Below are 14559 nucleotides of genomic sequence, written 5' to 3' on the forward strand. Positions count from 1 at the left end.
GGAGCACCAGATACCGTTCTGGTACGGTGCTGTGGAGGGCCCACCCACCCGCCTGAGCTACTTACTGGTCTTTTATAGCAATAGCAGTTAGACTTATACACCACTTCATAGGGCTTTCAACCCTCTCTAAGCGGTTTACAGAGTCAGCATATCGCCCCCACAGTCTGGGTCCTCATTTCACCCACCTCGGAAGGATGGAAGGCTGAGTCAACCATGAGCCGGTGAGATCAGAACCGCTGAACTGCAGATAACAGTCAGCTGAAGTGGCCTGCAGTACTGCACCCTAACCACTGCGCCACCTCGGCTCTAAGTCTTCGCCGCTTCTGCACACGGCACGTACAGCCCTTGTGCGACACTCCGCTGAGCAGCTGGAGCGTTGTAGAGGCTCATGGAAGTGGTAAGACGCATGTGCGCGCTGCGCACATTCATGAGGATGACACCGGGCCCGTTCCAACCGTAATGGTTGGAAGGGAATCCGGAACCCACCTCTGAAACAAACACAGACAGTCAAAGACAGTCTTCCAAAAATCTCCAAACTCAGAATAGAATAACAGAGTTCGAAGGGACCTTGGGAGTCTTCTAGTCCAACAGCCTGCTCAAGCAAGAGAACCTATACCATTTCAGACAAATAGTTGTCCAATGTCTTCTTATAACCTCACTGTTGAAGCACTGGAGGCTAGCTGTTCCACAGATTAATTGTTCTACCTGTTAGGAAATTTCTATTTATTTCTAGATAGTTTCTCTCCTAGATTAGAAGATGGTTGCTAAAGAAGGTCAGCGAACAGATAGTAAGTAATTCAAAGAATATATATGTATGTATGTATGTATGTATGTATGTATGTATATGTATATGTATATGTATATGTATATGTATATGTATATGTATATGTATATGTATATGTATATGTATATGTATATGTATAGTGTGTACACACACACACACACCACACACAAACACATATATATATTTGTAGATTTTCACGAGTGTAGGTATGCTGGTCTTGTTGTATTTGGGTCTTTTCCGGTGTAAAATTGAGATTGTCTTGGCAACATTTTGGCGAGGTCTAACTCGCCATTTTCAGGCTGGTGTTGAAATTCTGTATAGCACAGATGTTAACATCCAACATATCCCTAGGACAGTGATGGTAAACCTGTTTTGGCTGGCGTGCCAAAAGCGTGGGGAGCACAGGGGGGTTGTGAGCCGGTGTGCCACACCCATAATGCTATGCGCGCGACCCCACCCCAGCGCACACCCCCCCCACCACTGCTTTTGCTGCATTTTTTTGCCTTCCCCAGGCTCAAGGAGTTCTAGGAGCCTGGGGGGGGGGGCGAAAACAGCCTTCCCCGCCACCCTGATGCGCTCTGGAGGCCTCAGAAGCTTCCCTGAAGCCTCCAGAGGGCGAAAAACAGACCTATGGGGAACCCGGAAGTTCGGGAATGGTGACTTTGGGTTTGTCCGAAGGGCTGATTTTCGACCTCCGGAGCCTTCAGGGACCTTCAGGAAGCTTCCCTGAGGGCTCCAAAGGGTAAAAAATGGCCCTACAGCCAAACCCGAAGTCCGTTCCTGAATTCCTGGTTTGCCCTAGGGCTGGTTTTTCGTGCTTTGGAGGCTTCAGGGAAGCCTCTGGAGGGTGAAAAACAGTCTCAAAAGAAAGCTGAAGTCAGCTTTCCCATTGAATTTAATTTAATCTGAAAGGGCAATGCCTTGTATGCATTAAATTGGAAAGCTACAGGAATGGATGAAATATTTACAGAAATATGAGCGTCAAGGAAAGAAGAATCAGTGTCCCCATTGTGTTCCCCTAAAAATATCCCATTGAATTTAATCTAAAGCTGGTAGACAGACCTGCAAAATTATCTTTCTATACTATTAGCTATAAAGCTTTATCATATATTGGATCAGCTCAAAACTAATACAGAATCAGACATAATTGCAGTAAATAGTAAGAACTCTATCTAATTCAAGCCAAGTGTCACATTGCTGCGGTTAATAAACTCTTGTCTTGTTTTGATCTGATTTATTCAAGGGAAACTTGTCATATATTAGATGCTTTTTGAAAAATATCAAAAATATGTTTGTTATTATTGAGATTTCCCCCCCCCCCAGTTCCAATTTGCTCGATAAGCCAGGAACCACTAGATGATGTTATGACATACTTACTCGGTAACTGAAAATTTATCGGTAGTAAATCTCTTTGCTTTAAAGGAAAATGAATTATGTTTGAAATTAGATGAAATGTTTGTGATTTTCCTTAAATAAACCAAAACGCTGGTGGCTTAAGCTTGTCTGCTGAGTCATTGCACAAAGTTTCAGAATAAATAGAGAACAAGGTTTGGGGTTGTTTTTTTTTTTTTTTTTACAATCCTTCTTGTATATCTCTTCCAGTGTTCACATTGTGGTCTTCCTGCTCTCTCTTGTATAGAACTAAATGAAAAATTGTGGCACCAAAATTGGACACTGAGATATACTTCTGGAAAACAGGAAAGGAACAATTATTTGGTTTGCTTGAAGGTAGTTGCACAGTTGGTGTTGCCGATCCTACAAAATGTAAAAAAACCACAACACCAAAACATGATACAGTTAGACTACCAACAACAGTGTGTCCCTACATCTCCAGAATACATTCTTCAAAAGCTGAATTTGGTTGAGTTTTCCAAAGCACCTGAAAGCAGGCTAAGACATAACACATGGAGACTTATCAAAGAAAGATCCAACCTAGAACTGAGGAGAAATTTCCTGACGGTGAGAACGTGAAACAGCTTGCCTTCGGGAGTTGTGAGTGCTCCATCACTGAAGGTTTTAAAGAAGAGATTGGACAGCCATTTGTGGCATGTGGAACCATTTGTTAGGGCATGCGAGGCGATGCCTTGTCAGCTCCAGCACGCATGCATGCACTGGCCAGCTGATTTCAGCCTTCTTTTAAGACCCTTTTTTGCCCTCCAGAGGCTTCCTTGAAGTCTCCGGAGCACGAAAAACCGGCCCTATGGGCAAACCGGAACTTTGGGAATGGACTTCCAGTTTGCTCGTAGGGCTATTTTTCGCCCTCCGGAGCCTTCAGGGAAGCCTCCTGAAGGCTCCAGAGGGCAAAAAAAGGCTCTACGAGCAAACCAAAAGTTTGTTTCTGAACTTCCAGTTTGCTCATAGGGCCGGTCTTTTGCACTCCGGAGGTTTCAGGGAAGCTTCTGAAGCCTCTGGAGGGCCTCTGGGGGGCAGGGGGGTTGTTTTTGCCCTCCCCAGACTCCTAGAAAGCCTCTGGAGCCTGGGGAGGTGGAAAAAGCACACCAAAAGGGGTGGGTGCACACATCCATAGCATTATGGATGTAGACATGCCCGTGCACGACCTCACTGCACTCCCCCCGCTTTTGCACACGGTCCAAAAAAGGTTAGCCATCACTCGTGTAGAGTCTTCTGCTTGAGTGGGGTGGGGGAAGTTGGAGTAGAAGACCCAACTTTGTTATTTTGATTTTTTCTGAGTTTTTAGGCCTTGACTGAAGCTGGCAGGTTCTTCAGAGTAGCAGGATAAGGATCAATACTGCAGACAGGGATTTTCTACAGATTAAAGGAAGGGAGAAGAGGACTCAGGACCACTGGATTTCTGGAGGAAACAGTTTGATGGCTCTTTTGTTTACTAACTCAGTGAAGTTAAGCTGCTAGGCAGATTGTTCCAGATTTCAGTGCTCCAAATGTTATATAGTCATAAGACTTGCAATCTTATTTCACAAAGTGCATAGACAATGGACTTAATGAGGAGTAATTTACTGGAGGGTGAAGAGGTCTAAGGTAGGATGAATTTCATCTCATCCCACACCAACTCCTGGACTTGGCCTTTGTTTTTCTCCTTAACCTCCAGATCAGGATTTTCCTTTGAGTGCTACCTAGTTCATAGCATCTCCAGGCTGGAAATTATAAGAAAATGTTGGGTTTCGCAGTATCTAAATATGAGATCAAGCAGTGGTGGGTTTCAAAATTTTTTGCAACCTCTTCTGTAGGTGTGGCCTGCTTTCCGGGTCCACTGGTGGAACCTCTTCTAACCGGTTTGGTAGATTTGACGAACCGGTTCTATCGAACTGGTGCGAACCGGTAGGAACCCATCTCTGGATCAAAGTTTCAGAAGTAAGATATGGAGCAAAAAATTGCATATTGTCTATAGTAATTTGCATACAAGTTGCATATCATCTATAGTAAATTTCAATTACATTATTTGAAGGTTTTGTCCAAATATTACCTCTAACCTACTCTACTTTTTTCCTCCGTGTGTTTTGCTTCCTTTTTCAGTGGTCATTCTGAATAAAGATATGCAAAATTTGCTTGCATCAAGGATCGTAAATAGTCTTTGAGTGCTGGATTAAGACGTATTAGTACATGAAATTGTAGGGAGGGAAGAAAACATAAATTGAATTTCATATAAATTACATCCGAGGCTGCTATGGTAATAGACTCCACAAGACATATTCAGACACTCCAGATGTAAGGGGGGGAAAATCTACACTATGACGTCAAGCAGAAAGAAATTGCTGTATTTTGGGACACCTGCATGACAGCGATTCTCAATTTATGTTACCTCCAACGATAAAAATCCGGTCTCCAATCGAAATCGCTGGTGCACAGACATTTTTCACCATCCTGGTCTCCATTCGGAACCACATGTTCCTGGACACATGATATACCTGGAAAATATGAAACGGAGGGGCATGAAATGGAGGGATTTGACATAAAAGGAAATCTCTAATAATAAATCCATTTTTTTTTAAAAAAAGTGAAGATATAGAGTTAGAATTCTTTATTGGCCAAGTGGGATTAGAAACGCAAGGCATTTGTCTCCAGTGCATAAGCTCTTCATGTACATACAATAATAGTGATAGAGCATTATCATAGTCATACAATAAATATGCAGTATTTATTTGCAAATAGGCTACCATTGTTTACCTATTTGGCAAATAGGCACTAAATTCTGGATCTGGATCTGGAAATCCAAGTAAATTAGCAGATATAATTCTACACCTCACTTGAGTGATTGCCCCAAAACCAACCAATCAGTTTCCATCCCCAGGTGTTGATTTGAACATGGAACTCCCTAGTCCTAGTTCAATTACTTAACTACTATCATTCAGGTAATCCTTGACATAACCACAACTGGAACCAGAATTTCCATTGCTAAGCAAGGCAGTTGTTAATTGAGTCATGGTAGACCTTAAGACCAGGGGTGGGATTCTACTGGTTAGACCGGTTCGGGGGAACCGGTAGCTCCGACTATCAACTGGGAGTGAACTGGTTTGCTTTGACTTTGAAGTGGGCCTGTCAGCCCGCCCCCTGCGCTATGCTCACCTACCGTATTTTTTGGAGTATAAGACGCACCGGAGTATAAGATGCACCAAGTTTTTGAAGAGGCAAATTAAAAAAAGTTTTTTGCACTCTGCAGACCTCCCAAAACGGCCTGGTTTTTTTTTTGCGGAAAATGGGCCCATTTTTTGTCAAAAAAAGGGCATGCGTAGGCTTTAGGAGGCTTATAGTATTCCTGTGGGGTGGGGGGCAAAATTGAGCAAACAATGGCCCATTTTCCACTCATTTTTGCCCTCCCCAGCCCCCAGGAGCACTCTGGAAGCCTCCTGAAGGCTCTGCACGGCCATTTTGGTGAAGGGGTTTCAAGAGGCAAAAAAATGTTGTACTCAGTGTATAAGACGCACCCAGATTTTCAGCCTCTTTTTTGAGGGAAAAATGTCCCTCTTATACTCCAAAAATACAGTATATTTCCTTTTCTGAAGCCCAGGTGTTCGGCATGGCAGAGTGGATTGAAACAGCCTCAGCTGTTTTCCTCACCAGCAGTAATGCAAAAGGTGAGTTTTTTGTAAACTGTGCGTGCAGCACGCGAAGCGAGTGATAAGTGAACGGGTGGTTAAACCAGTAGGATCCCACCCCTGCGTAAGACCTTTTTTTGCCACAGTTGTTAAGTGAATTATGCAGCTATTAAGTGAATCTGCTTCCCCCATTAACTTGGCTTGTAGGAAGCCAGCAGGGAAAGTTGCAAGTGGCAATGATATGACCCCAGCAAGCAGCAACTTTTCATACATGCCGATTGCCATGTGCCTGAATTTGGATCACTGATTGAATTGAATTGAATTGAATTTATTATATTTCTATGCCGCCCTATTCCCAGAAGGGACTCAGGGCAGCTGACAACCCAAGTCGGGTGGGGGGGGAAGGAAACAAATGAAAAAAAGACATGGACAAAACAATACCACAATTTAAAAACACTCAACAGCCACACCATTCGAGCGGGGACAGGAACTCGTCAACCCCAGGCCTGTCGGAACAGCCAGGTTTTAAGGGCTTTGCGGAAAGCCTGGAGGGTGGTGAGGGTCCGAATCTCCACGGGGAGCTCGTTCCAGAGGGCCGGAGCAGCCACAGAGAAGGCCCTCCTCCGGTGGTCACCAGTCGGCATTGGCCAGTGGATGGAATTCGGAGGAGGCCTAATCTGTGGGATCTAATCGGTCTGTTGGAGGTAATTGGCAGCATGATCTAGGGATGCTGTGACAGCTGTAAGTTCAAGGATTGGTTGCAAGTCACCTTTTCAGTGCGGTTGTAACTTGGGTCACTAAACAAATGGTTGTTAAGTCGACAGTTACTAGCATACTGTTTTTAGCTTACAGGATGGAAACTACAACAGGGGTGTGCCGTCATTTCAATGCACAAGAAACTGAATGGCATTTGAATATTCAGCTCCATCCTCATTTGTCTCTGTGGCCAGCTATTCTTGTGTGTCAATTAGATTCAAGCACACGCACACACACAATTTAATACCATTTGGCAGTTGAGAAATGAAAAGAATTTAGAATTTTAGAATTTAGAATTTATTTGTTATTTATAGGCTGCCCTTTTCCCTGAGGGGACTCAGGGCGGCTTTACAGTTCATGGGAAGGGGGGTGCAAGATAAAACATAAGACAGTGCGTAAATAAAAAATAAACGATAAAACAATGCCATAGCTTGTTTTAAAGTCTTGTAAAGGATGCAGTGGTGGCGCAGTGGTTAGAGTGCAGTACTGCAGGCTACTTCTGCTGACTGCTGGCTGCCTCCAATTTGACAGTTCAAATCTCACCAGGCTCAAGATTGACTCAGCCTTCCATCCTTCCAAGGTGGGCAAAATGAGAACTCAAATGTTGAGGGCAATATGCTGACTCTGCAAACTGCTTAGAGAGGGGTGGTAAAGCAATAATATAAGTCTAAGTGCTATTGCTATTAGTCCATGTTAGCTGTTGTATTAAATATAATGGGAAAGTCAACAGTTAATGTATCTTGCAAGCTATTTAACTGAAACCTGAATCATGATAGCCACCAAATGCTGATAAAACCCTTGCAATGGACATCTGGAATTGCCTAACTTTCAGGGTTCTTTTTTTTTTTAAATGACCACCCGTAACTAAAAGAACATCTGGTGTAGAAACAGTTTGCAAATTGCTTTTTTCTGAAACCAAATATTTGAACATATTGCTGTATATTATAAAAGGGGCATCCACTTTCGTATCCTCCATTCCTGTAATCTCCAGCCAGCATAGCCACTGAAGGATATAGGCGTGAAAATAAAATGCACAGGGGCACAAAGCTGAGGAAAGATGGCTTAAGAGAATTCTAAGTTTAAAATTTGAAATACTGGTGAAGTAATATAATGCAGTGGTGAAATTCAGCAGGTTCTGGAGAACCGGTAGTGGAAATTTTGAGTAGTTTGGAGAACCGGCAAATACCACCTCTGGCTGGCCCCAAAATGGGGAGGGAATGAGGATTTTGCAGTATCCTTCCCCTGCCACGCCCACCAAGCCACGCACACAGAACCAGTTAGTAAAAAAAAAAAAGGAATTTCACCACTGATATAATGTAACCCTAAATTTGAATTGGCTGAAAAAAATCCTGTTGGACCTGGGTACTTGAGAGACCGCCTGCTGCCAATTACCTCCCAAAGACCCATTAGATCAGTGTTTTTCAACCACTGTGCCGTGGCACACTAGTGTGCCGTGACATAGTGTAAGGTGTGCCATGGGAGAATTACTTTATATATAGTCAATATAGGCACAGAGTTAAATTTTTTTAACATTTTCTAATGGTGGTGTGCCTCGTGATTTTTTTCATGAAAAAAGTGTGCCTTTGCACAAAAAAGGTTGAAAAACACTGCATTAGATCACACAGATTAGGCCTCCTCCGGGTTCCGTCTACTAGCCAATGTCATCTGGCTACTACCCGGGGGAGGGCCTTCTCTGTGACGGTTCTGGCCCTTTGGAACGAGCTCCCCGCAGAGATTCAGACCCTCATCTCTCTCCAGGCCTTCCGAAAAGCCATTAAAACCTGGCTGTGTCGGCAGGCCTGGGGTCGATGAGTTCCCTTCCCCTCTCGAATCGTGTGGCTGTTGGTTGTTTTTAAATGCCCTGTATTTTTTGTTGTAGGTTTTGTGTTTCCCTTCCCCTCCTTTGGGTTTGTGCGCCACCCTAAGTCCCGCTGGGAATAGGGCAGCATATAAATAAAATGAACCTTGAACCTTGAACCTTGAACCTGTGCTCAGATAACGAATTATATCTGAGAAAACCATGGGGTCATCTTTATTATGCTTGGAAGTCCAGAATCTTGGAAAGAAGGAATCAAAGCAGTGGTGAGTTGCTCTTACTGTCGCTACCCGTGTACATTGCAGTCTGTTGACGCATGTGCTGGATGTGCACTGTGCATGCATGTACAATCCACTGCCCCTGGGACAACCAGCTGCTTGTTGGGGCTTCCGCACGCTGTGCGCGTACACCAGGGGTGGGTTTCTCGCCCCGTTCCAACTGGTTCGGTTGGAACGGGGCCGGTGGCGTCCTCATGCATGCGCGCAGTGCACGCATGCGTACTAGCGCCTGTGCGATGCTCCAGCTGCTCCTGGAGGATCATGCAGGCACTGTATGCGTCCTGCGCATGCGTGGAAGCGCAGAACTTGTCAAAACCGGCTAAGAAACGCGGGCGGGCGGGTGGACCTTCGGCGTTTCCGGAAGTTATTTACTTCTGGGTTCGCCCGACCAACTGGTTCACGGGGACCGCCACGAACCGCCTGAAACCCATCCCTGGCGTACACACACTTTGCTGTTTGCCATAAAAACAGCTCTAGAGCGTGGGCGAGTGGGCCAAATGAGCCACCGTACCGGTACGCTCTCAGCTGCGCCCGGCCACTACCTGTATGGCTGTACCAGGCCGTACCGGCAGCAACCCACCTCTGAATCAAACCAAGTTTATCTAACCTGGTCTCCCCTTTTTTTTTTACCAGTCTGGTTGAAATCATGGAGCTGATTTCCTGTTTTTGACCCTTGGCCTCGGTGAAGGTATTGATCTGTTGCACTCATGAGCCCATGAAGCAGGCAGGAAAATATTGATTTGGTCTTATTTTGCTATCTTCTAACAGTTTGCAGCCATAGAAGTGTGTAAATATGAAATAGAATGCATTTTAACCACTTGACCTGGTACGATGGTTGCATTGTGGATTTAGGAAGCCAGGTTGGGATGGCAAGGTAGGTTAGGTCTAAACAGTCAAGATGGCGGCCACAACCATGTGACTGAAGCCCCACCCCTATTTTACTGATCCCCGAAGGACCAGCCTCTCTTTGGCTGTTGTAGCCAATAAGAACGATGGGGCGGGATTCCTATTTCACAGTTGCAGCCACCATCTTGATATTTTTTTTCTCCCTTCCGTAGATGCCCTTGGATGCAACCACTCTAACTAATCCTTCTCTTGTTGAATTGACATTGGAATGCTGAGACACACTCACATTTGCAATTGTTCCCAAAATTAGCCTTTGAAAAAATGGATTTGTCTACATTGTGTGTGTGTGTGTGTGTGTGTGTGTGTGTGTGTGTGTGTGTGATATGTCAAAGCACTTGGTATGCCCAAATATGCATACTGCTTTTTGCCTTTCAGCTCCACTTTAGGAGCCTTCCAGGCAGGAAACCCTATAACAGGCATACCAGGTGCTTTGACATAACACTTACTTATTTCCTTGGCTCAGCTGATAAGGGAGGAGAGCTTGTGGCTTAGTGGCTAATACAACTGCCTAACATGTAAAAACTGCCCAGGTTCGAATCCCAGTAAGGGTATGGCTAGCTAATGAGAGCTAAATAGCTTGAAATAGATCTATACTAGTCTCCCTTTATTTATTTATCACCACAAATGCAACACACACATACACACATTGTCCATCCTGTAATATTTACACCACCCTGGATTGCATATTGTAAATAATGGTGGGGCCTCTTAGCAAAATGACGTTGTGGCTGTTGCTTAAGCTCTTAACAGCAAAATGATTGCCTGTATGAATAAAAAGGAATGTTTATGTGGTTTTTCAGGAGCTTTTAGCTTAGCCAATGAGTTTGGCTATCCACTGCATGGCTTCCCAATGGATTCTTAAAATAACAGCTAGGTTTTTCCATTTTCTGTTAAGGATATTTTCTTAGCAAAGCATAAGAATAGCCAGGGATGGGCTGCTACAGGTTCGCCCGGGTTTGGGGGAACCCGTAGCTAATGTTATGGCCAGTTTGGAGAACCTCCAAATCTCACCCCTGGCTTCCATCTCTCCCACCCTATTCCGCTCCTCTCAGGAGTCTCCACGCAGCCCGTTTTGGATGCAAGTTAAGTGCAGGGGCCGCACGGAAGCTCAGGGAGGGGGGAAAACTGGCCTTCTGGAAGGCCTCCAGAGCCCGGGGAGGAAGTTTTTGCCCTTCCAGAGGCTGAAAGAAAGCCTTCAGAGCCTGGGGAAGGCGAAAACGTCCCCCTCCCCGCCATAGTGCAGGAGGCCGACTAGGCCACGCCCCACCATGGCCACGCCCACCCAGCAACCAGGCAGAGAACCCGTTGCTGAAATTTTTGAAGCCCACCCCTGAGAATAGCCCGGAGACTTTGAGCCAAAGGTCAGACATGGCGGGAAGCATGCAATTGAGAAAACCCAGGTGAGATGATTAAGAATGGGAATTACCTGTATTAGCCTGACTGGGTTTTGCATCAAGTCTTCCCCCCCAAACAGGTAGATTCTTTGGTCTTTGGCAGATACAGCAGGATGCAGCGTCGCAGTGGGAATATTCGCCATGGCTTCCCAAACGTTGTAGATGCTGTCGTACCTCTCCATGGAATTTAAGATTTCCTGGTTCACGCCGATGCCCCCGATGGCAAAGATATAGTTTTTGTAGGCCACACTTCTATGGGAATAGCGTGCCATGAACATGGGCTCTATTGGCCTCCATTGATTCAGTTTGAGAGAGAAGATGTAAACGTTGTTACTGACTTGGTTCCTCCCATTACCTACAGGAATTCCCCCCAGAAGATAGACATTACTGTGCAGACTGACGGCCGAGGCCTTGTAGAGACGGGTTGGATACTTGGCAAGCCTCAACCATTGATTTGTTTTCTCATCATACAGCAAGACGTCCCTGGTCGTTTGTTGATTGTCTTTGCGACCGCCGATTAAGAGGAGGAATTCCCGACATGAATAGCGCCGCGGAACATGCCAGAAGGGTTTGACGTCAGGGGCACTGACACTATACAGCGAGAACATCTGCTTATTTGCAAGTTCTAGGATATTTTGACAGGCGGGGGATGACTGAATGAGGGAATCGTTGGCTATGAAGCGGAAGAAGAAGGTTGGGTGGACATACTGAAGCCTCACCTTTTGGAACAAGTCTTGAATATAGCCTTGTCGCGCTTGAAGGTCATGCCTTACCCAGACCATGATAGCCTCAAAAACCTGTTCCTCCTCTCCGCAAAGCTCGTCATTCCCAAGGTAGTCTATCAACTCTAACACACAAAGTTCTTTCAGATCTTCAGAAGTGGCTACTTCAGGGAAATACCTCAGAGCCATCTCTTTCGCTTTCTGATTAAGATCCCGACAATGGAGGATTTCAGAAAGCCTGCTGAGACTGAGGCAATTTTCTGGAGACAGCTGATCCTGGAGATAAGCTGAACAAGCTTCGAAGAGTTTCATGTACTGGAGCATGGATGCCGTCTCCATGAGACTCAGGATGTTCTCGGGGGTCATGAGAATCTCTCCCGTGTAGACATAAAGGATAATCGAATGCAGAATGCTGGAGTCCATTCCTTGGAGGTTGACTTTTTCCTGGATGCTCTCCTTAAAGTTGTCACAGAACATGGCCTTGAAATAGGGGCTGCTTGAGACAAGGACATTCTTGTGGCAGGGAATTTCAACGTCGTTGGTGCACAGGAGGACGTCGGTTAGGATTCTGTTTTGTCTCAAGACGTTCAGCTGCTTTAGGAGATCCGACGAGAAATCTTGGTCTCTGAAGAGCAGGCCTTGGAGACAGTTTTCTTCCATGACGTAAACAGGAGAATCCAAAGGAGAATTCTTAGGATGACAGTATCAAAAATTATTTGGGGTGCAATGCAAAAGTCCCCTTGAAATATTGTCCATCTGTTACAGAAAAGGGATATGGTGGCTCAGTGGCTAAGACGCTAAGCTTGTCGATCAGAAAGGTCGGCAGTTCGGCAGTTCGAATCCCTAGCACCGCATAACGGAGTGAGCTCCCGTTACTTGTCCCAGCTTCTGCCAACCTAGCAGTTCGATAGCATGTACAAATGCAAGTAGAAAAATGGGGACCACCTTTGATGGGAAGGTAAATAGTGTTCCATGCGCCTTTGGCATTTAGTCATGCCGGCCACATGACCACAGAGACATCTTTGGACAGTGCTGGCTCTTCAGCTTTGAAATGGAGATGAGCACCGTCCCCTAGAGTCAGGAACAACTAGCACATATGTGTGAGGGGACCCTTTACCTATTACAGAATGGAGAAAACAGTTGCTTACACCAACAAAGAAGGTATATATATATATGTAGTCCTTGACTTACACTAAACAACTAAGTTCATTTAGTGACTGTTCAAAATTACAATGGCACTGAAAAAAGTGACTTATGGCTGTTTTCCACATTCATGACCACTCCAGCATCATCTCATGGTCACGTGATTGAAATTAAGACACTTGGAAACTGACTCATATTTATGACGTTTGTAGTCTCCAGGTGTCACGTGATCCCCCTTTTGCGACCTTCTGACGAGCAAATGCAATCGGGGAGCCAGATTTACTTAACAACCATGTTCCTCACTGAATAATTGCAGCAATTCGCTTAATAACTGAGGCAAGAAAGGTCATAAAAATGGAGCAAATCTTACAGTATTTTTCGGAGTATAAGATGCACCTTTTTCCCTCAAAAAAGAGGGTGAAAATCTGGGTGCATCTTATACACTGCATTTTTAGCCTCCTCAAACCTCTCCCCCTTCACCAAAATGGCCGTGCATAGCCTTTAGGAGCCTTGCAGAGTGCTCCTGGGGACTGGGGAGGGCAGAAACAAGTGAAAAATGGGAATCTTTTGCTCGTTTTTCCCTCCCCAAACCCCAGGAGCACTCTATACACCTTCTAAAGGCTATGCATGCCCTTTTTTGAGAAAAAATGAGGCCATTTTTGTGAAAAACAGGGCGTTTTTGGGAGGTCTGTGGAGTGCAAAAAGTTTTTTTTATTTGCCTCTTCAAAATCTTGGTGCGTCTTATACTCTGAAAAATACGTTACCTAACAGCTACCTCGCTGGATCAACAAAATAGTGCCTAATGAATCAGTGGTTCATTTAACTGTGGTTTTGCTTAACAATCAAGTGTGGCCGTAAGTCGAGAACTATCTGTATCACATTCCTCGTGCTAAATAAACCTGATATTCAATTCCTGTTTTAGGCTTCTAATAGCCCAATGAGTTAAAAATATTTTTCTTAACGTTTCAAATGCTTTCAATAATCAGGGATTATTGAAAGACCAAGAAAAATTGTTCATAAGGAGGAAACTTTCTCAAAATTCTAGGCTATTTAACATCCCCACCCCCACCACCAAAAAAGTAACCTTAGTCATTTCTAAAGAATGTAACTTTGCCGAACAACACAATAAATTAAACTAACTGCGTCTAGGACTCTATAGGGAAAAACTTTTTTTTTAAACTGTGAGTTGCTTTGCTTTCAGAAGAACAGAGTTGGAAGGGACCTTGTAGGTCATCTAGTCCAACCCCCCGCCCAAGCAGGAGACCTTACACCATTTCTGACAGATGGCTGTCCAGTCTCTTCTTGAAATCCTCCAGTGATGATTTCAGATAAGTCCCAAACAGGATTTGTTTTCTTTGCATGATTTCAAAGTCTGCTAAAACATTGTCCCCAACTCTATAATTATATTCAGCTCTACTGTACACCCACGATAAGATGCAGCCAATGCTTAGCTTTTCTTTCTCAATGCATCAGTTTGGGTTCTGACTGCACCACAAAACAACAATAGATTGTAAAAAAAAAGCCCTCTACTTTTTAAAGAGGACAACAGCTGCTAGCCCACCTCCACCCCATCATCCAATTCTTCAACGAAATGTACAAAATATAACCGGCATATATTGCACGGAGAGGTTTAAAACCCCAACAATCCCAAAGCAATTTTCTCCAAGATCTAATGGCTTTTGCTTGTAGTTTAAAAAAAAATATGGGGGCAGATCTGTTTACCTTAATCCTTTCCCAACCTTCAGTGT

The 14559-nt window shown here is 44.6% G+C and overlaps 1 protein-coding gene across 1 annotated transcript; it reads right to left on the reverse strand.

Annotated features, from left to right (window-relative positions):
- Positions 1–306: 306 nt before the first annotated feature.
- Positions 307–12485, reverse strand: KLHL38 (kelch like family member 38). The gene is made up of 3 exons (XM_032222296.1): positions 10979–12485; positions 4563–4668; positions 307–488 (listed from the first exon to the last, which is right to left on the reverse strand). The coding sequence occupies exons 1-3, from the start codon at positions 12326–12328 to the stop codon at positions 307–309; spliced, it is 1638 nt and encodes a 545-aa protein (XP_032078187.1). The 5' UTR covers positions 12329–12485.
- Positions 12486–14559: the final 2074 nt, after the last annotated feature.

This window comes from Thamnophis elegans, chromosome 8 (genome assembly GCF_009769535.1).
Source record: "Thamnophis elegans isolate rThaEle1 chromosome 8, rThaEle1.pri, whole genome shotgun sequence".
Taxonomy (NCBI): Eukaryota; Metazoa; Chordata; class Lepidosauria; order Squamata; family Colubridae; genus Thamnophis; species Thamnophis elegans.